Here is a 19,521-nt window from a genome sequence, read left to right on the forward strand (position 1 = left end):
TGACCTTTCATTCCTACTATGACCCTATTTTAAGTGCAAGTCAAAATTCTGGCAGTAGAGATTATATAAGTAGATTTGATTTATACCAGAGTTACAGAATTGAGGCTCCTTTACCTTATGTAACATTTATTTTAGCTTATTTTTAACTGTGACTTGAAAGTCATCCTAGGAGCTCCTTAAGCTTTTTTTTGTCAGTCTACTACAAAGGAAAATCAAGATGAAACTACATTGTGCTTAAACCAAGAGTGCCCCCGTGAGGATTTTTGTATATAAATGTATGCATAGGAGTAGACAGCTTGAGGGTGACTAAAATTAGAAATTAAACTTAGTACTTTTTCCTACAAATGAGGAGAAAAAAAGCTCCAGAAAGTTGGAAATGGCATTTCTACAGATTTTTTATTAGGCTGATGTGGATCCAAAGAGGCCTTGGTTCCTTCCAAACTTTCTGTAATTTTGGCTAATCCTAAAACTACGTAATTGAAATGCCCACCTCCTCAAAGCAATAAAAAAGTTCTACCAAATCTTACCAAAAATAACACTGCTGGTTTGCAGTAAAGAGCAACATTAAAAGGCTTTGAATCAAAGGATGAAAATGGGGAAAAATCCTCAGAAATAATGGCAGGCAGAAAAGGTTTCAGAAATAAACAAGATTTGTTATGATATGCCACATTATGGGCAGAAAAGGCAACAGCATGTTAAAACAAAACTTCCCTGTATAAGAGGAACAGCATATGGGAAATTCCGAAAGTGTAGCGTATAAAATCTCATAAGAGAACTGCGGATTTGAAAATCAAAGAGTTGCTTCTGTTCCAGGGTGTGCCCACATAGGGGAATGGAACAAATTAATTGTACTGAGCTCGGTTCCTGCTGATTGCAAGGCTCTGAAGCCGTGGGACGCAGGCAGAGACTGGCACGGTGTCACAAAGTGGGGTTTGGGGGGCAGCGAGCTGGCACTGCCTGTGATATCCGTGCCTCAGAGCTTTGCTCTGCACCCCTCCTGGTGCTCTCCCAGCCAGCCTGCCTCCTCTGCTGCCACCCTTGGAGCCTCGATGTCCTTTGTGCTCCCAGGAGTGGCATTGCACTCAAGGAGCTTTGTGCGAGGGATGGCTGAGCCCTGAGGAGCAGCAGGTGCTGCAGTGGGCCCTGATAACAAATCTCTCAGCCCTTTGATCTGCCAGCTCTCAACTCCTGTGCACACCCAAAGATGCAGACCTGCAGTTGAAATCTTGTGGCTGTACACCATCAGCTTTGCACTTCCCTCACTGTGCACCTGAAAATAAATAACCCTTGCCCTGTGTGTCTCCAGCCACCTGCTCCTAACCAGCCCAAGCACCACAGCCTGTCAGGAACTGTCACTTCTCTTTCCAAGCTCCCTGCCCTTAGTGTCAGAGCTCCTCACTCATGTATTCTGTAGTGGAGAGTGAAGGCCTGGCAGAAAAACCCACTTCATTCACTTGTACCTTTTGCTCAACAACTCCCGTATCTCATTCCTTCATGTTGGTTCTGCTTCAGAGTTTGCTACTCTGGAAGCTCTTCTCTTTTTCCCATCCCTTATTCCCTCTGGCATCCTGGATTTACAGATGAAAACCCTGCCACAGAAAGTGTTCACTCAGCTAAACACTTTGTGAAGGTCAGTCAAATCACTCCATCCTATTACAGATTAATGCACAACACCACATGAGACCTTCTGGAGGCATTTTCCAAGTACAAAGTATGGTGTTGCATCCCTACAAAAGCTTGCAGGACATATTTTTCTCATATAAAAGCATTCTGGCACAAAAATGCATACAAACAGCAAGGAGCCAGTAATATTAATACCAAACATGCTAAACCCTATTTAGTTCAGTGCAAACCATGTGTATTTCTGCAGGGAATGTAAAATTGAATTTCAAGTACAGGAAGTGCTCTATTACTGCTCTGGCACCACAATGCAGAGCTGCTTTGTTGTTTGCTCTAAAATAGTAAACTAAGCCTGTCCAGCCAAGCAAAGTGTCAGGAAGGAGCCTTCTGATCCCCAGCTCCAAAATGGATCTGGCTGGGCTCTTGTCAGCTTTTCCAACCAGCACTTTTCCTACTTTATCTCAGTGAACACATTACCAGTATTAAGGCTCCCAGCAGAGCCTTAAATGCAATTTCCAACCTCCCCCCGACCCTTGTCCTCCATCCAACTTCCCTCACGGCCCAAAGTCCTGCCAGGATTTCTGCCAAGAGTGCAGAAGCACGGATTAGCTTCACCCCGTGAGCCTCCGAGCCCCGCTTGCCAGCCCACCACAGGCACATGCAAACCAGCAGAGCCCCATTAAACCTCCCAGAGAAACAGCAGGGCAAACCCTGCTGAACAGGCTCTGAGGAACCAGTACCAGCAACCGGCTAAGAAAACACCATCATCACCACCCCACCCCCCAAGAGAATAAAACTCCAAAGCCCTAACCACTCACAAACAAGGAGTGATAATTCTGGTCTGCCGAGATCCCCAAAGCTCCTTCATTTTGGGGACGGTGGTTTATCTCCAAGGCTGTCCAGTCAGCCTTTCTCCCTGCAGGCTATTGAAAACTAAAGTTCATGGCTGACTTCTGAGTCCTTCAGCACAGGAGGCTTTAACTCCTCTCCAGAAAGTAGAGCTAGGACTGGACAGAAAAAGCCAGGGCAAAAAGCTTTGTGCAGCCGTAACTTCCTGCTGTCCACCTTCCATTGTCAAACTAATTTGAAATCACAATTTTTTGTTCTACTCATTTCACCTCATTCCCAGTCTTTATTTCCTACAAAATCTAACTAGCCTGCTTGTTCACACCTTGGTAAAGACTATTGACAAGTTTCATACACTTGATATACTTGGCAAGTTTTTCAAGGTTAAAAAGCACGAGCAAGACATGCAGGGTGAAATGAGAGCACAGCTCACAGCTCTGAGCTCCACTGTGGGGTAATCCATGATTCAGTCACAAAATAACCCACAGTTGCCAAATTGTTTTTTTTTAAAAAATTGTAGCATTAAAACTCCAGTAAAATTCCCATAGTCCACAAATACAAACTACTTAATAAATAACTCATGGTGCTTTCATAAAAATCAAGCATTAAAAGTTACAGAGCTTAATGAAAACCATGCACACACTGGAATCCTACAGCGTGTACCCCAAGTAAGAACAGGAGCAGCCTGGCTTCTGCTATCATTTAACCTGTCCATGAAGCTGGGAAAAGCTTTTCCCTGTGAAAAGCTCCACTCTCTGTCTCACAGCTCTGGGTTTTATGCCTTCCTGAGGCCACACCTACTGGTGTGGCAGCTGTATCCAGTTATACAGAGAGACACAGCTCAGCAGCTCCTGGGTGTCCAACACCCCCAGCTCTTCCTCTGTTCCAAACAGAGCCTCTGCTATGAGCCTGAGTAAATGGCACCTAACCTGGTTTAAAAGCAAAACCAGTGAGATGCTCCAAGTCAGAAATACAATTTATTATGAAAAGGCAAAAGAAAACCAAAATACCTGTAATAAAACAAAAGAAAAACCACTGACAAAGTCAGAGTACAACCTGACACCCTGCTGGTAGCAGTCCAGTTGGATTGGTGGCTGCAGTCCTCCTGGAGTGGCAGATGTGCTTCTGTTGGAGCAGGGATCCTATAAAAAGGATGCAGTGGAAAACACAGCCATTCCTCTGGGGATCCAATGGAAAGACTGCCTGGTCTGTCCCAAATCCCAGATTATATCCAGGTGGGGATGCTGAGCTCCTCCCCCCTGGGCAGAACATCTCCCAGTGGGCTGTTACCATTCTGTGAGCCATGTGGTGACATTTATGGCCATTAAACAGAAATGGTTCCTGCAGGGAGTTATCTCTGAGTCATCCAGAAAGGCACTGATGGGCCTGTTAATAGGAGATAAAGAAGGAATGATGCCCCTCCTGCTTTCAGCAGCTCCTGAGGATGGGAATAGAATATATCTTAATATTGTTACCCAGGACAGCACCTTTGAAAATGAAAATAGTGCCACAGCAGCAGCTCTGTTCTCCCCACTGCCGGCTGTGGAGGCAAAACCCCACAGTGTTGTGTGGCAGTGCCCCCCAAACCTGCAGGTTGCTGGAAGGCCAATTGCAGCAGTGAGGAGAGTTAATGGGGTGAGTGAGGGGTCTGGGATTCCTGGGCTCTGCTCAGACCTCAGAACCAGTCACCCTGGCACTCCTGTGTCCCCCTGGCACTCCTGTGTCCCCCTGGACACGGGGCTCTGTCACATCAGTGAGCTGGCACAGTGACAGTGTGAGCTGAGGGTGTGGAGTCCCTTCTGCACCTGGAGGCAGAGAACAGCCCTGGCACACGGGACAAAGTGCTGCTCTCCAGCAGATGTACTCTGCTCACCTCATTTGTGTAATTCTTCCAGTGTCCCACTTGCTACAAGTCATGTACATCTGAAATCCATGGAACGGGACTGATGGGGCTCTGTACAAAGCACTTCCATCTGTATCTCTGTGGAAGTATTTCTGTCTTGCACACCCAATTCATTTTCTGTTTCAGCAGTAGAAAGCACAGTTTCTGTCAGGCACTCCAGTGCATTGTTTTCCTTGGGGTTTTTCTTTGGCCTTTATAATCAAAAATACAATGCAATTAGCCAAAGTTCTTGGGGGCAACTGAAACATGTGGGTAATAAAACTCAGAGAAGCAAACTCCAGTTCTTCCCCAGAGCCCCCAGAACCAGCACTTTGTCTGTAAATGCCTCCTTGGAAGCCAAGCCCTGAGGTAACACTAAATGACTCAAACCAAACTCATGCCTCAAATAAATTCTCTCTTGCACTGTGCAGTCAAGCAAACTCCAGGGCTGGGCAGCCCTCAGACCTCTTCCAGTCCCACTCCCACACAGCCCCAGGGAACACTTCAGTAATCCCAATATTGAGGAGTCCTTTTTAAGGGAAGCTCTACAAAGAAATTAAAAATGCATAATTCTCACAGTGCTAAAAACTGAAGAGAAAGTGAAATGAATTTGTGTGTAGAAGTCTTTCTGCAGAGCTGTCATGACTCGGCTGAAGGTTTTAGACTTGTGTAGAAAGTCTGCTAAGCTCAGAAATATTTTTCTCAAAAATCAATACACAACTGAAGGTTATATATTTTTTATAACCTATTATTATCATGGATTTGTGGCAACCATGTTCCCTGACCTTTCTGCCACTCTTATTCTGCAATGAATAAAATGCCCATGCATCTGGCAATTTATTATTTTATTATTTCTAACCATCTCATATCCTTATTGATACCATTTCATCCTCCACAGATGCCACCTTTCCTGGTTCAGTGAAACTCTCCACCTCCAAAGAAAGGTCACAGGGCCTTTCCTTTTTCCTTTTTTAACCTGCTCATGGCTGCAGAACTCCATGCCAGAAGAGATTAGAATAACAAAGCTCACAGGCTTCAAATCAAACCACAGGCTTCACCTTGCTGCAGTTCATCTTCCATCAATAACAATCAGCTGAAACTGGACAGAAAAATCTAAACTGTTACAAGGCTTTTTGGAATTCAAGAGGTGTAGACACCACAGAAAAAACAATGGCAAAAGCACTGCAGCAATTACTAAAACACCAAGTCAATGTGTGTGGGAAAAATCCCTAAGAAAAGTGTATATGGGAATGAATCCTATTGTTGATAAATAAACAACAAAATTTGCTTCAGGAAAATAAATATAATCAGGTAAATGTGTGGGTAAAATGTGCATGGTTTGTGGCAAGTATATAAATGAAAAAAAAATCTAAAAAAGAGAAGAAATAATATTCTTGCAGTTCTCGTGTCTCTTTTTCTCACAAGCTCCAAAGAGAAAGCATTAGATGTTGGGCACTTAAGATGCTTTTAAGATTAGATAATTTAGCTCAGAAGCATTATTATAGGAAAAGCTTGTGCTTGTTATGAGATAATTATATTAGGAGTGGCCTCTCAGGCAGAATGGATTCTGTGAAACAGCCTTACATTTGTGTAAAACCTTCGAGTCACAAGAGAAAAGAACAGCTTTATAAAATGAAAGAAAATGACCTAAATAGAAAGATCTTCAGAAGTTGCTGCAGGAGCTCAATACCCCAGAGGGCAGGAAAATGAAGATAACTCACAATTCCTTACTTGACTTCAGGCACTTCTTCAACGCGTCTGCATTGCTCAGAACCAATTTCTCTCCTGGTTTAGCTTTGACTAAAGTGCAGGGAAGTCCCTGAAGTATAACATATTTTACCAAAAAATCTCCACAATAAATTGTTGCCAGTAAGCCCAAAGTGATTAGTGTTTTAATTTTCAGCCTTTTATACAGAAGTCCCATTTAATTCTGTCTGCTGGACTGAAAGAAAAGGCCTTTGCACCACAGGTTTTCAGAGGTTTGAGCTCAGTGTGCTCTTTGAGGTCAGATTTATTAAAAAAATCCCTCCCAAACTAAAATTTATAAAAACAAACTGGAAAAGTTGCATTAAGTTTACTAAGGTAAAAATATTTATAGCTGTTGCAGTAGTAAGACTATTACAAACTAGGTGGATGGGAGAATTAAAGCCTAAACAAAAGAGTAATTAAAAATATTACTGTAATTAAAAATAGTACTGTTTAACTGTTAATCTGATAATTACACTTTTGCCAGTATCCTTTAAATTGCTCAAAAGCTACAAAATTATCCAGAAATTAGAAGAGATGTAAAAACCACATCTGCCAATAGCTAAGAAGCTCATCTGCCTCTCTCTTTATTTATAAATAGAAAAAGAAATTTATAAATTCAGCTACAGATCAAAACCAGCATTCAGCAAAAAGAAATCAGATATTCTCAAGATTCTGGAATTTCAAAATTTTTTATTATTGTGCTTGTGAGTGGAACCCACTGGATGTGAAGAGAGTTGACATAAAGAATTCAGTGGAACACAGAGACGGGAAAAGCCTGACAAAATTTGCCAGTCAGTGTGTGAGCACATAAATATAAATATAAATATAAATATAAATATAAATATAAATATAAATATAAATATAAATATAAATATAAATATAAATATAAACATGTGTCTAAATCTCTGAAGTAGCAACTTGCTCAGAAAATCCAGCAATAAATGCTTTTTGTGACTCAGACAAGGGAGCATTTCCTGCTCCATCTTTTGTATTATTAACAATAATACAAAACCACCAACTCCAGGGTTTCCCCTGACATCTATGGACAGAACATGATCACATCAGGCAGTTTCCTGTGAGGTGACAAAATGGATTTGATTCCAGAGCTCAGAATTTCCCCATACTCATTACTGCAGCAATTTTTCTTGTAACTGTGATGAAATGCTTTAACTTTTTATGCAACAAATAGGAAGTGAATATCCTGCCATAATGCTGATGCTCTCAGATCACAAAACTGGCTGTAGAAATGGAAGTGCTGATGGTGAAAAAAGTGGCCTGCAAAAGGAAAATTTGAAGATTTTCCAGTGCAGATTCTTATTTAAATTATGATCAGGTAGTTCTCTGCAGTTCTGAGGGCATTGAATTGTTACTTTTGAGAAAAAATAGTGAGAAAACAAATTATCCTTCACCCAGCACTGAAACTTTGTGCAGGTAAAATCTCATTTAATGGCTACAAGGGTTCTTGAGCAAGACAAAGCCCGATCCTGATGTAATGAACGGGAACTGCCACTGCTTGTGGTCATTAAAATATTTCGAAAAGGATCAAGAGGTTATTTTTTGGTTTTGCTTTGTTTTTTACTTACCAGTGAGACAAGCACCAGTAAGGCAAGCAATCATTATTAGGAATATACATTAAAACATTAGGAAAAACTTTTAAGTTTGTCAGCAGGGTAAGAGATGAGGACAGTGAGAGAAATTACCTTAATTTTAGTGGAGAAAAGGAATATACCACAACCACCTGCCCTAAGAAATACCCAAATGATTAAGCATCAATGTAAACCTTCTTACCCATTGCCTTGTAAATGATTTCCTAATTCCAGCACTTTTAGGTTTTTGCAGCATTACTGAGTTACAAATTATCCATGTTCTTATGAAGGCCTGATGAACTATTTCATTAGAATTAGAGCACCGCCTTCAACAGCTAACAAGGAACATATTATTGTTTGCTCACATGGTAAAATAGGGGATAACAGGAATTTTCCATCATCTGGCATAATTCTTTAATAAAATTTAAATATATAAGCCCAACGTGGACTGCACTGTGAAAGTGCGGGTGAGGGAGGCACTGTTCGAACAGCGGGGGCTCTCCGGAGGGCTCAGGGCCGTATTTCCCTCACATCCCGGCTATCCCGAGCACAGGGAAGCCTGGCTGACCCGCCTGTTCCCGTGCTCCATTTCCCTCAGCACCAGCGACCAACAATCACCGCAGGCGCTCATTTTTCCTCTTTCCATTGCTGTGCACGACCCGCTCATGAGGCGGCCGGGAATCCCGCGGCTGCTCCCCGTCCGCCACTCCCCTCGGCCCCGCCGCTTCCCGCCGCGCCGCATTCCCGGGAATGCCGTGAGGGCGGGCGGCTCCCGGCCCGCGGTCCCGCCCCGTGACGCCGGTTGCCATAGCGGCCGCGCCGCTGGCCATGGCGGCCGGGGAGGAGGACGACGTGGAGTGGGTGGTGGACACCATCGCCGGCTTCCTGCGGGGGCCCGCCTGGTCCATCCCCATCCTGGAGTTCATGGAGCACAACTGCGAGGGTGAGCGGGGCGCCGGGCGGGCGGGGCGGGTGTCCCGAGGCCGTGGCGGGGCCCGTCCCGGTGCGGTGTCCCCGCGGCCCCGGGGCTCTCTGAGCGGGGGCGCGCACTCGGCCCCGCCGGCCGCGCTCCCCCGCGGGCACTGCCCGGACCAGCGGTGTGCCCCGGGCGAGCCGAGGGCCAGGAGGTGCCGTTCGCATCCATGAGCTCGTCCTGGGATTATGGCGTGAGCTCTCGGCTGACACCGAGCGAGCGCTGCACCCTGCGGCGCCCCGGACCCCGGCACGGCCTCCAAAGCTCTCCCAGAGCCGGGAGTTTCCCTTAGGAAACCGGTCCGGACAGCCGAAAGCGCCATCCGGTCAGTGCGAGGAGAAGAAGAGGAGGAGAAGGCCCAAAGTGAAATTCCTGCAGCTTTGTGAATGCTGTCAGTTCAGAGGTGGAAACCCCTGAGTTTTAGTGCCTCGCAAAAATGACACTCAGCACTGTCAGTGGTTACCGGCAATGCTTTGTAGGTGATCCTGTGTGTGAGTTTAGCTCAGAAACAACTCCAGTTCAAACTTCCATTTCTTCCTTTGTTTTCTTGAGACCATCCAGGCGTAATTTGGGGAGCAGCCTGGGTGAAGTGGGAGTAGAGGCAGTGAGGAGGGGCCAGGATTGCCCTGTGGCCAGGGAAGGCCTGTGCAGGTTTGGATCTGCAGAGGGGGAAGGAGGAAATAGAGTTTCTGATGCAGAGATTTGGCTAAGTTACTCCTGCTTACAGAACAACTTCTGCTGCCAAAAAACACCCAGATCCTTACAGTAGCAAAGTAATGAGAATTTGGGCAAGTCTGAAAGCAGTGCCTAAGGCCTTTGGAAAAACAAAGGCAGCTTTTGTTTGTGATTCTTGGAAAAAAAATTGCTTCTCACTTTCTTCCTGAATCGTTTCTAGCTCCCCAAACTTTGCATGGTGCATGATTGTCATTAATCTGTACAGCTTTCCCTGTTAAAACTGGGAGAAGAGGAAGGGAAAGCTCCTGGAGCATTCACAGCTAGGAAGGTTTAGAGAAACCTGGAAGCTTTGTCCTGGAAAATCTGCCTGAACTTGGGGTGGGCTGAATGCTCTGGTTACCTTGCAAAGGGTCTGGGTTTAGCTATCGAGGGAATTGATTTATCCCTCTCAGGAGCAATGATCCCTTCTCCTTAGGAGGTTGAGGGGAATTTACTGACAGTAAGAAGATTTGTGGAACCGCTGTAAATTTCCACCTAGCGTGAGGCGGGCTCGTGCTGGCCTGGGACTGACACACTTGGGCAGGACAGAGTCCTTTGCACTCCCAAAGCATTTCATCTTTGGGCTGGACAAGCAAATCAGCAACACTCTGATTAACTGACAATGATTTGTGACTCCTCGAAAATGCAATTTGGATTTTGGTAATTGGTGTGTGAGGAATTCATTTTAGAACTGTAGTTACTTTGGCCAAGTCCTTGCACTTCAACTTATAAACTTACTGTAATAGCTTTCTACTTGTTAATAAGTGTTTGCTTTCTCTTACTCTCTCTTTCTGGGAACTTGAATAATTTTTTACAGCTTGATTAATTTCCTTTTACATCAAACTGAAATTAAATAGAGGGGTGTGTATCATCCCATTTGAGGGGTCCTAGCCAAGATTTTCAGTTTTAACAAGAAGATAATGAGTGCCTCCAGGACATCTGTGTCCCCTGGCTTGTCTTCACACTGTGGGGACATACACATGAGCCACATACTGTGGTTCTTAGACCTTTATTCCTGTTGGGCCCCCAAAGACTGTGCCAAACCCTAAGGAATAATGACAACGTGATTCAGAAGCCCTGACTCAAGGAAATCCAAGGTCTCCGTTCCAAGTCCTCCTTAAAGCCACTTAGCTGCGAGGAGATGCTGACTGCAGCTTGCTTTACTTGGCACTGCACCTCATCCCTGGTGTCCCCAGGCTGGGGACAGAGCACGGGCTGTGCCAGCCTCCCACTCTGCTCTGTAGGAGGAGCATCCCCAGGCAGTGCCAGGGAGCTGTCACCAGGGCTGGCATCCCTGTGCCACCCCTGCCTGGCATCCCCGGGGCAGGAGGGGCGGGGGAAAAGGGCACAGGTGGGAAAAGGGGAAAGCTGTGGGCTGCAAGAGCTGGGAGTGATCCCCAGCCAGGAGGAGACAGCTGAGGCTGTCAAGTGTCTTCACTCTCCTGGGTTTGGGAATACAATTGTGAAAAATGCCAGGCACTTGTTTTTAAGATTTTAAAAGTTTAATAGTAATAAAATGGTTATAAAAGTTGTAATGCAATTAGAGTAATAATAATTTGGACAGTTTGGGTTGGGACAATGAGACAATAGAAACAAAGAGTTACAGATGTCCAGGTACCTTTTTCTGGGCAGCATAAGCCTGAAAAAAGACCCACGTTAACAAAGGATTAACCCTTAAAAACAATGACCTGTTGCATATTCACACACCTCATCCATGATGCATAAATTCCATTGAAACACAGGATTCTGTCTGGGCAGTGTCAGCTTCTTCCTCTGAATCCTGACAGTGCCTTTGAGGCAGGAAAAAGTTCATTTCTTCTGATAATGGAGCAATAAATTCTCTTTCTCTGAAAGATTCAGGTGTCCTGTGGCTGCTATCTCAGTGCCAGTCCTTTCTTAGAAAAGTCTCCTACACAGCACAGTTTCTATTTTAACATTTTGTTGTAACCTAAAACTATATTTACCACACTACTTAAGAGAATTAACACAGCATTACTTTCTAACACAACATATATAATATTCATTTTAATATTTGCAAAAAGCAAATAATAAAATATGCATTTTCATAAAATATGCATTTTTCACATGGTGGTTGCATAGAACTGATATCTATAATACCTCCCCTACCATTTGAATTTAATCCTAGATATTTGTAAGCCTTTTATTTTAATTTCTTCATTAAAATTTTTGCCCTGTGCAAAACCCACAAGCAATGTTGGTTTTCCAAAGTATGATTAAAAAGCAGATTTTCCTCTGCTTTTGGGAGAAAAATGGAATGTGTGATTGGATTTCTGTCATTGCACTTCTGTGTCAGAAAGTGATGCTGCTTCAGGAGGTGCCACCTGAGCCCACACTGTCCCTCAGGGCTGTCACAGCTGGCAGAGATGTTGGATGCCTTCAGAAAATCACGGAATTTGTGTGAAGGTTGCGCTGGTTCCACAGGCACCAGCACCATCAGAGATGTCACTTGCACATGAAGAATAAACCACACCAATTTAAGCACAGTTCCCATTCTTCACATGACTTCAAAGGATGTTCCTGGCAAGTGGCTTGTCCAAGTGGCTAATCTTGGAGGGGATTGAGGCAGATTTATTTCTAAGCCTCTGCTTTAATTGCCAGGTTTTACATTACCTCTCTTAGTTGTTGGCACGAAAAAAATGTAAATTAACCCCTCCCCCAAACCTTAGTTTTCAGCTCTTATTTTCTGCTTCTTCCACATATTCTGCAGCACGGAGATCATGAGCTTGAGTAGCTCCAGTCAGGGATTTTAATATGAATTTACATGAATATGATTAACATGGCCTATAGTATAGGAATGTCCATTTTTCCTACATCAGGATAGATATAATTAAAATATAACTTAACTGCACCACATTTCCTCCTTGGCTTTATCTGGACTCATTTTCCTGCATCACCCTTGGCTCCTCACTACATGAATGACATTTAAAAAATGGTGTAAATCATTAATAAATAAATCTTCCATGTAAATACATGGAGAGTGAGAAATTTCCTGCTTGATGTGATAAACAACAACCTTACACAGAATCATGGGGCACTTCCTATATTAAAACTTACTTTTTAGTGAATGTATCTGCTGAATCCTCAACTTGCTTACAAGTCATTTTTGAAGATACATTTTCCCAATATTAAATTATGCAGCTTAATTACTTTCAATTATCACAAGCAAACACTTAGGCTGAGTGTGTGGAAAACCACAGGACTTTTATAAATCATGGCCTATATTTTAATTGACTAAATGTATTACCCTGTAAAGGTTAATCTTGCTGTTTAGGGTGTAAGTTAATTTGTGGTGGTTTGTACACTGACTGCAAAATGTTTCTTCTTCCCCCTGCTCAGTTTTTGATGATGAAGAAGAAAGCAAGTTGTCTTACACAGAAATTTATCAGGAGTACCAAGCTCTGGTGAGCATTATTCACTATCTGTGCTAAATTTCTAAGCAAAAGAATTTAAAGTGTTAAATGAGTATTTAGATTAATTCTAACTGGGTTATTGTTGTTATTCAGTATTTTTCCATGTGTTATTTAGAAAGTCTGTGAGTTGTAGTTGTCACATGCATTTATATGCCTAAAGACCAGGTCTTTCTATAAATAGAAAAGAAACTGTGACACTCTCTTAGGCTGTTTTACATATTAATCATTAAAATTAATATATCCACCACCTTCAAGATTGTATTTATAAGCTTGATAATGTTATTTTCTGTCAAGTGAAAATGACAACCAGCAGGATGTCTGAGAACACTCACAACTCGGATTTTGTTCGCTAATGAGTCTGGGAAATCTTTTGAATTCTCTTTCAATTATCAGAAAAAAACTGCAGGAGATTTTTGGAGCTTAAATACCTATAAAATAGTACATGCAGATTTCTAACTCTTTCTGTAATGAGGCTGGGGAATACATGATATTAAATATTATTATTCATATTGATTGAATAAATACAAACCAGCATTCATTTCTGCTCTGACCCTAAAGGCTTTCAGGCACAGCCTGGCAAAAAGCCTTTTATTTTCATCAAAAAGCCATGAGGAATAATGGCCAGGAGTCTGGGGAAAAGGTGCACGGGTGAGAGTCCTGGAAATTGGAGATTATGTTAGAGAGTCATCAAATTCAGCAATAAAAATGCTCACTTTGAACAGTTTATCAAAACAAATAAAGCTTGAAATAAAAAAACCAGTTCCGCTATTGTAGTTACTTTCCTTGGAGTTTATAAACCCCAGCAGCAGAAAAGAATAGACAATCATGACAAAAATTCCTCTGATTCTCAGGGAAAACCACAGAAGGTAAGGATTATCCTTTCTTCCAGGTGGAGAGGTTACTAGAGGACTACCTTAAAGAAGTTGGAATTAATGAGGAGAAATTTCAAGAAGCTTTTTCTTCTCCTCTTGCAAAGACCCACACCTCCCAGGTATTTGCCTTCATGAAGGAATGGATGGATTTCATGCTTAGCTTGATGTCTCCCCTAACACAGCTGGCAGGAGATGAAACCTGGATAAGTTTTCATGGTGAAATTGTAATTTTCAATTGAACTGCAGCTGAAAACTGACACTGGGAACCCCAATTTTGTCATAATATTCTAATATTGTCAGGATGTAACTGCAGGCATGTTGATCTAAAGACATAACCCACCAAGTTATATTTCCTGGCCATGAGCTCTTCTTGGGTATCTGGAAAAACAGACAGATAGGAGAATGAAATATAATTATTAAAAACATACTCCCAGAATTGAAAAATCAATTTAATTTCAAACAGACTGAGCTGGGTTGGGATTTCTGTGGGGGTTTAATTTTGTGCATATCTTTCCTCCCACAGGCCATTCTGCAAACAGTGTTGGCAGCAGAAGATTTCAGGCTATTTAAAAAAATGATGGTACAGAAAAATATTGAAATGCAACTGCAAGCAATTCGAATCATCAAGGAAAGAAATGGTGAGCAGTGCTGAATGTGGGGGTTCTCTGCTGAAGGATTTTAGTGGTTTTTTGCTGACTCTTTAAGCCATTCATAAATGAGTGTTGGATGCTGGTTCTGCTCCAGTTACAGGAGAACACCCAGCTGAAAATACAGGGATTTCATTCCTTAGTCCTTGCTTGCACTCCAGTGACAGCTGTCTGTGCTGTAAGGGTAACAGATTCTTCAGGTCTCTTTGTCTGAATTTCTCTGTGAAACTTCACTGAGTTTTCTGTGGCAGAATTTCTGAGTTAAGGCAGTCAGAGCAGTTCCTCAAAAGGAGCAATACCACCTGCTGGAATTCTGCTCCCTGCATGGCAAGGATGTTGTAGTGCCTGCTGTGCAATTCACACTGAAAAACCCATTCAGGAAGCACAAGTTAAGGCCTTCATCATCCTCATGTGTGCATGAGAAAGGAGAGAAAATAATCCACATCCAACTTTGCTGCTCTGTTAATGCTTCTGCAAGGATTTTAATCCCACTCCTTCCTTCCATGTCTTTCATTTTACTTACCTCTTACTCTATGCGTGTTCTTCAGAGAATCATTTTTAAATTTCACCTTTCACATAACAGTTACAGTTGGGAGTGGTTCAGGTGGCTGAATTGCAACAGGAAATGCCACAAATGTCAGTGCAGAGCTTGACTTAACCTTTAATGCCAAAACTTTCATTGCCAGAAATCTTTGCCTTTTTCCTAACAGGATTTAGGATGTTTTCGTCTGGGATCTTTGTGGGAACAGTTCACATGGCTTTGGTTTTGTGAATGTGATTTTCTTTTGTTTGGGTTTTTTTAAAATTTTCTTTTCTTCTCTGCCAACTGGAGCACAAAATCATTTTCCTCAGAATAATGCATAAATCTTGTTTTCTTCCAGGTGTAGTGCCTGAGTGTTTGACAGAGGGTTCTGATGTATTCAGTGAAATTGAACAGGAGGAAATGAAAATACTCAGGGAGGTTCTAAGGTAGGAAATCAATCAGTCCCACTTTGTTATTTTAAAGTACAGGTCTGTAGGACCTAACTCTTCCAGCCTTTTGCAGGAAACTGCCTTTATCTTACAGATAACAGGAATATTCTTGTCAACATCCAGAGGGAAAATGGGTGGTGCTGGGCAGTGGGTGTGCTCAGGAGTATTGAAACAGTGAGGGAGAACTGTGGCTGTGATCTGAGAGGTGTGGTACAAACTCTGCAGATTCTACTCCACTCCCACTTCACAGAAACAAATCATAGCAGATTAATATATAATATATATAACCATTATGTAATATAATGTATATAACCATTATATATATACACCAATATATAACACCATATATATATAATATAAATACCATCTATAACCATTATCTGATATAACCATCCAGGTTATATTAGATAATGCTATTTTCCCTCTGGATTCTGGGAATACTTCCCTTCCTGCCTTTAAATTAGCAAAAGGGATAGATAAATCCTGGAAATTCTTACACAATTATTTTAGCACCAGGGTAGTTGAGTGGGCTCTTATGTGTTTATCCCAATTATTTATTTCTATTAAGTCTAAAGTCATGGAAACATTTTGGATACTGACAAATTCACATTACCTTGTAATTGCTTTGATAGTCCTCAAATATTGAAGCAGTGTTAAATTTCCCTGAAAATCACTACCACTAAATGAGTTTTGAGTGTTTCCTCATATTTATTGTTACAGACAATCTAAGGAAGAGTATGAAATAGAGCAGGAGAGAAAGAGGACTGAAGAGGTGAGTGCCTTACCTTTGTGTGTGGGTTATGGGGATGATAAGGAATGCCCTGATATTCTGTCCTGGCTGTCCCAGATCCCTTCCATCAATGCAATATCCCACAAGCATTACAATCCCTGCTCAGCACCTGAACCCTGAAATCCCTGCAGATCCAGGGAGCAGCTGAATTGCTGATATTGTCAGGATCAAAGAGCCTTCAAAGTGTAAGCTGCTTGCAGATGGCAGCACTCCTAATCCCACAGGAATTCCCTTCAGGATCCCTTGATACACACTGCAGTTATTCATTAAATGTTCACAAGAGAGAACTAATCAGCAGCACCCAGAAATCCTCTCCAGAGACCATCCCCGGGTGTCCCTCAGAGTAAACCACAGAGGAAGGAAGCTGAATGGGAATGGGGAGTGTCCAAACTGTGGAATCATGGCAATGAACCCCCCTTGATGGGAAATCAGGCAGGTGTTATCCAGATCCCTACAGACCACCAAGAACAGCAATATTCCTGATAAACAAGCCAGATTGCAGAGCCCCCAGTCAAGTTCACCTGCCACAGAAGGTGACAGTGTTCAGTGATACGGTTTTTGTTAAAAGAATGTTTCAACACAAAATTTCATATTTTAATGAATGCCATGGTTAATCAAGAGCACAGACAATTTCTGGGCAGAAATTCTGAGGGAAGGGCTGGATTGTCTGTAAACAATTCAGTTTTAATTGGAACTTCTTGTGGGAGATTCCTTTGTGTGGCCAGTTCACTACCTGGGGTGCAGAAGATTTTGTAACTCTTGGCTTTGTTTGTTTTCTAATTCCAGGCACGTGCTAAACACAAAGCTCCAGATGTTACCCACCAATTTCCTGGAGATTCAAGAGAAGCTGTAACAGCTCAGGAATCCACTGAGGGAGCTGAGCAAAGTCCAAAATGCCCATTAGGTAACTTTGGGGGGAGTGCAGTGCTGATGGGCAACATGATGCTGGTTTTAAATGATTCAAGAATCCACTTGGATCAAGATTTTAACAACTTGGCTGGATAAGGCTGTGAGTAAAGTGTATTTTCCTACAGGAATGCCTTCCAACATGGCATGTTTTACTATTCCATGATGTTCTGCTCTGATTGATTATTTTTATCTTATGTATATCTATTCTTTCTAATTGTTTTCTGTGTAAAATTACTTAGAGGGATCTCATAAATCTACAAAAGAAGACCCCAAACCAGTTTGCCCAGTACAAAAAGGAATTGAAAACTTACCCCAGCCCTCTTGTACCAAGGGGAAAGAAGACACTAAGAAAAGTTCTGCTGGGAAAGGTTCAGAGAACACAGTGCAAAAAGCTGGGGTGAAAGGACCTGTAAGTTAAAAGCAAATTTTAAAAAATGGCAAACATAGAACTAGAATGCAAAAAGAGAGGATTACATGTAAAATATATATTTAAAATAGTATTATATTTAAATACAGAATTTCTCTTATTGCAATCAGTTGGATTTGGGTTATTTTGGGTTTATTTTAAACAAATATGTAAACACTTCCATGTTATTCACAGTTCAATTAGCACAAATTCAACTCATGATTTCTGGTTTCAGAGTAGAATTCAGCATTCAGTCCTTTGGTAATTTCTTAGGAGACAGCTCTGATTTGAAGCCTCAACTTGGATTTGTTTTGCACCTGGTAATTTTGGAAGCAAATAGGATATAAATTGTGCTTTTCTTGCACAGGACATTGATATAAAATAATGAATTTCAAAATTTTAAATTTTTTCCCCCCAGGATTTATCAGAAACTGAAAAGCAGCAGCTGAAGCAACGTGAGGATTACCTAAAGAAAAAACGAGACCTGCTGCTGGCTACGAAGAAAGACTCAAAAAATAATCCACCAGCACCCAACAGTGATCAGAGAGAGGAGGAATCCCCTCCCAAAGAGGTGAAGCTCTTTCATAAAAACCTTTCAGTGCAGGTGTCCGTGCTGCTGCTGAAGAGTGGAATGGGTTACAAAGAATAAGGGGGAAATATTTCCAACTTCCTGGTTTTGCAGAAGTTTCAGTGAGGGAGTTGGCATTGGTTGGCTTCAGCATCATCAAACCCTGCTGATTAACTTCACTTTATGAATGGATAAAATGCCAGTTTGCTCCTGGCCCCTGACCTACTGTTTGGGCTCCTCAAATCTCAAGGATTTTCTTTTTCTTTTGCAAATGCTTGAAAGCTCTCTGAAAACAGAGGAAAATACTAGCAGACCTTAAACCCCTTACATTACAAAACAGTGTAGTAACTACTCTGTTTCTAACCCAAAAATCAGTACTCTCCTTTATAAAGTACCTAAGGGTGTGAACTAAAGCCCAAAGTCTTTCTGTTGCCTCAAATATTTTTCAGAGTTGCTGTGCATTCAGTGATGCTCAGAAGTGCCTGGGGAGCCTTCAGGACAATGCTGAGCAGGAGCTGAACTTGGGGCTCCCAAAACCCAGATCAGGGCAGGGTGGTGGGGGAGCCCCATGCACCCCTCTGCTCCATGCTGGTTCTCATTGCAGTGTTGTTTTCACTCTGATTTTAGGAAATATCAGAAGAGAAGCAGAGGCTGCTCCAGAAGAGGAAGATGCTTGCAGAGAAGCTAAAAGAAGAAGTCATTAATAAGCGGTAGTTTTAAGAGCTCATTGCTGACCCCAAGAACACAGGGATGTTTTAGAGTAAATTACCAGTAAGTGAAGGGATTTCCAATCTTACCCTGGGATTTATAGAACTCTCAGACAAGCAGCTCAGTACCTGGTAACTCCCTATTGCAAATGCCACTGAAGCACACCATGAACACTCGTTTTCCAGAGTGCTGGGAACTCCCTGACTGTCCAAGGCTGTGCCAGCACTGCAGAGCACAGCCCTGCTCCAGCCCTGAGCCACCACAGGAGAGCTGGGGAAGGAATTCCTGTGGCAACAGCTCCGAGCTCAACATTGGAACTTGGTCATGTCAGCAGTGCAGGAGGTTCCTTTCGTTAGCCCATTATAAACAAATGGCTCTTTCTCAGCTGTGCAGTGAAATAAAGTCTGGTTTCACAAGGAAATGCACCCTCGACCACCTCATTTGTGAGAAAGCCAAGGTACCTTGGGGGTCAGCACATTCACAAATTAACTCCAGGTTACAGAGCTTTACAGGCTTTGGGGGCAGTTTCCCAGGTCCCAGTCTGCAATAAATGCAACTTGAAATAAAAGTAGTGCAAAGCTGGGACTGTTCCCAGCAGTTCACTGCCAGAGTAGCAGAAATCTTTTTTAAAAAGTCCTTTTCTGGTTTGGCTTTCACAGACTCAAAAAGAAGCCAGGAGAGGTCACCCTTTGCCATTGGCATGGCCTCACTGAGAGGTCACCCTTGGCCATGACAGGCCACGGCTACTCACAGCGAAGAGACAAACCCACCCCTTCCAGTTTCATGGAGTTTTTATTAAAATAGCATTTAGAACTGGTACATGTGTGGCAGTGGAAGGGCCCAGAGAG

At 42.6% G+C, this 19,521-nt stretch overlaps 1 protein-coding gene across 1 annotated transcript; it reads left to right on the forward strand.

Annotated features, from left to right (window-relative positions):
* The first annotated feature begins 8,486 nt into the window (after nucleotides 1–8,486).
* On the forward strand, nucleotides 8,487–19,098 carry CFAP36 (cilia and flagella associated protein 36). Its single transcript, XM_064709721.1, has 10 exons — nucleotides 8,487–8,626; nucleotides 12,728–12,792; nucleotides 13,691–13,792; nucleotides 14,197–14,311; nucleotides 15,202–15,289; nucleotides 16,013–16,064; nucleotides 16,869–16,986; nucleotides 17,231–17,400; nucleotides 17,816–17,968; nucleotides 18,593–19,098. The coding sequence occupies exons 1-10, from the start codon at nucleotides 8,512–8,514 to the stop codon at nucleotides 18,677–18,679; spliced, it is 1,065 nt and encodes a 354-aa protein (XP_064565791.1). The 5' UTR covers nucleotides 8,487–8,511; the 3' UTR covers nucleotides 18,680–19,098.
* The last annotated feature ends 423 nt before the right edge of the window (nucleotides 19,099–19,521 follow it).

This window comes from Zonotrichia leucophrys, chromosome 3 (assembly GCF_028769735.1).
Source record: "Zonotrichia leucophrys gambelii isolate GWCS_2022_RI chromosome 3, RI_Zleu_2.0, whole genome shotgun sequence".
NCBI classification, from domain to species: Eukaryota; Metazoa; Chordata; class Aves; order Passeriformes; family Passerellidae; genus Zonotrichia; species Zonotrichia leucophrys.

Bases quoted from the DNA above. Each gene is read 5' to 3' on its own strand.
- CFAP36 (XM_064709721.1), top strand. From the start codon at position 8,512: ATGGCGGCCGGGGAGGAGGACGACGTGGAGTGGGTGGTGGACACCATC. The intron at 12,793-13,690 runs GTGAGCATTATT...CCTTTCTTCCAG, and splicing joins ATCAGGAGTACCAAGCTCTG to GTGGAGAGGTTACTAGAGGA. The intron at 13,793-14,196 runs GTATTTGCCTTC...TTCCTCCCACAG, and splicing joins CAAAGACCCACACCTCCCAG to GCCATTCTGCAAACAGTGTT.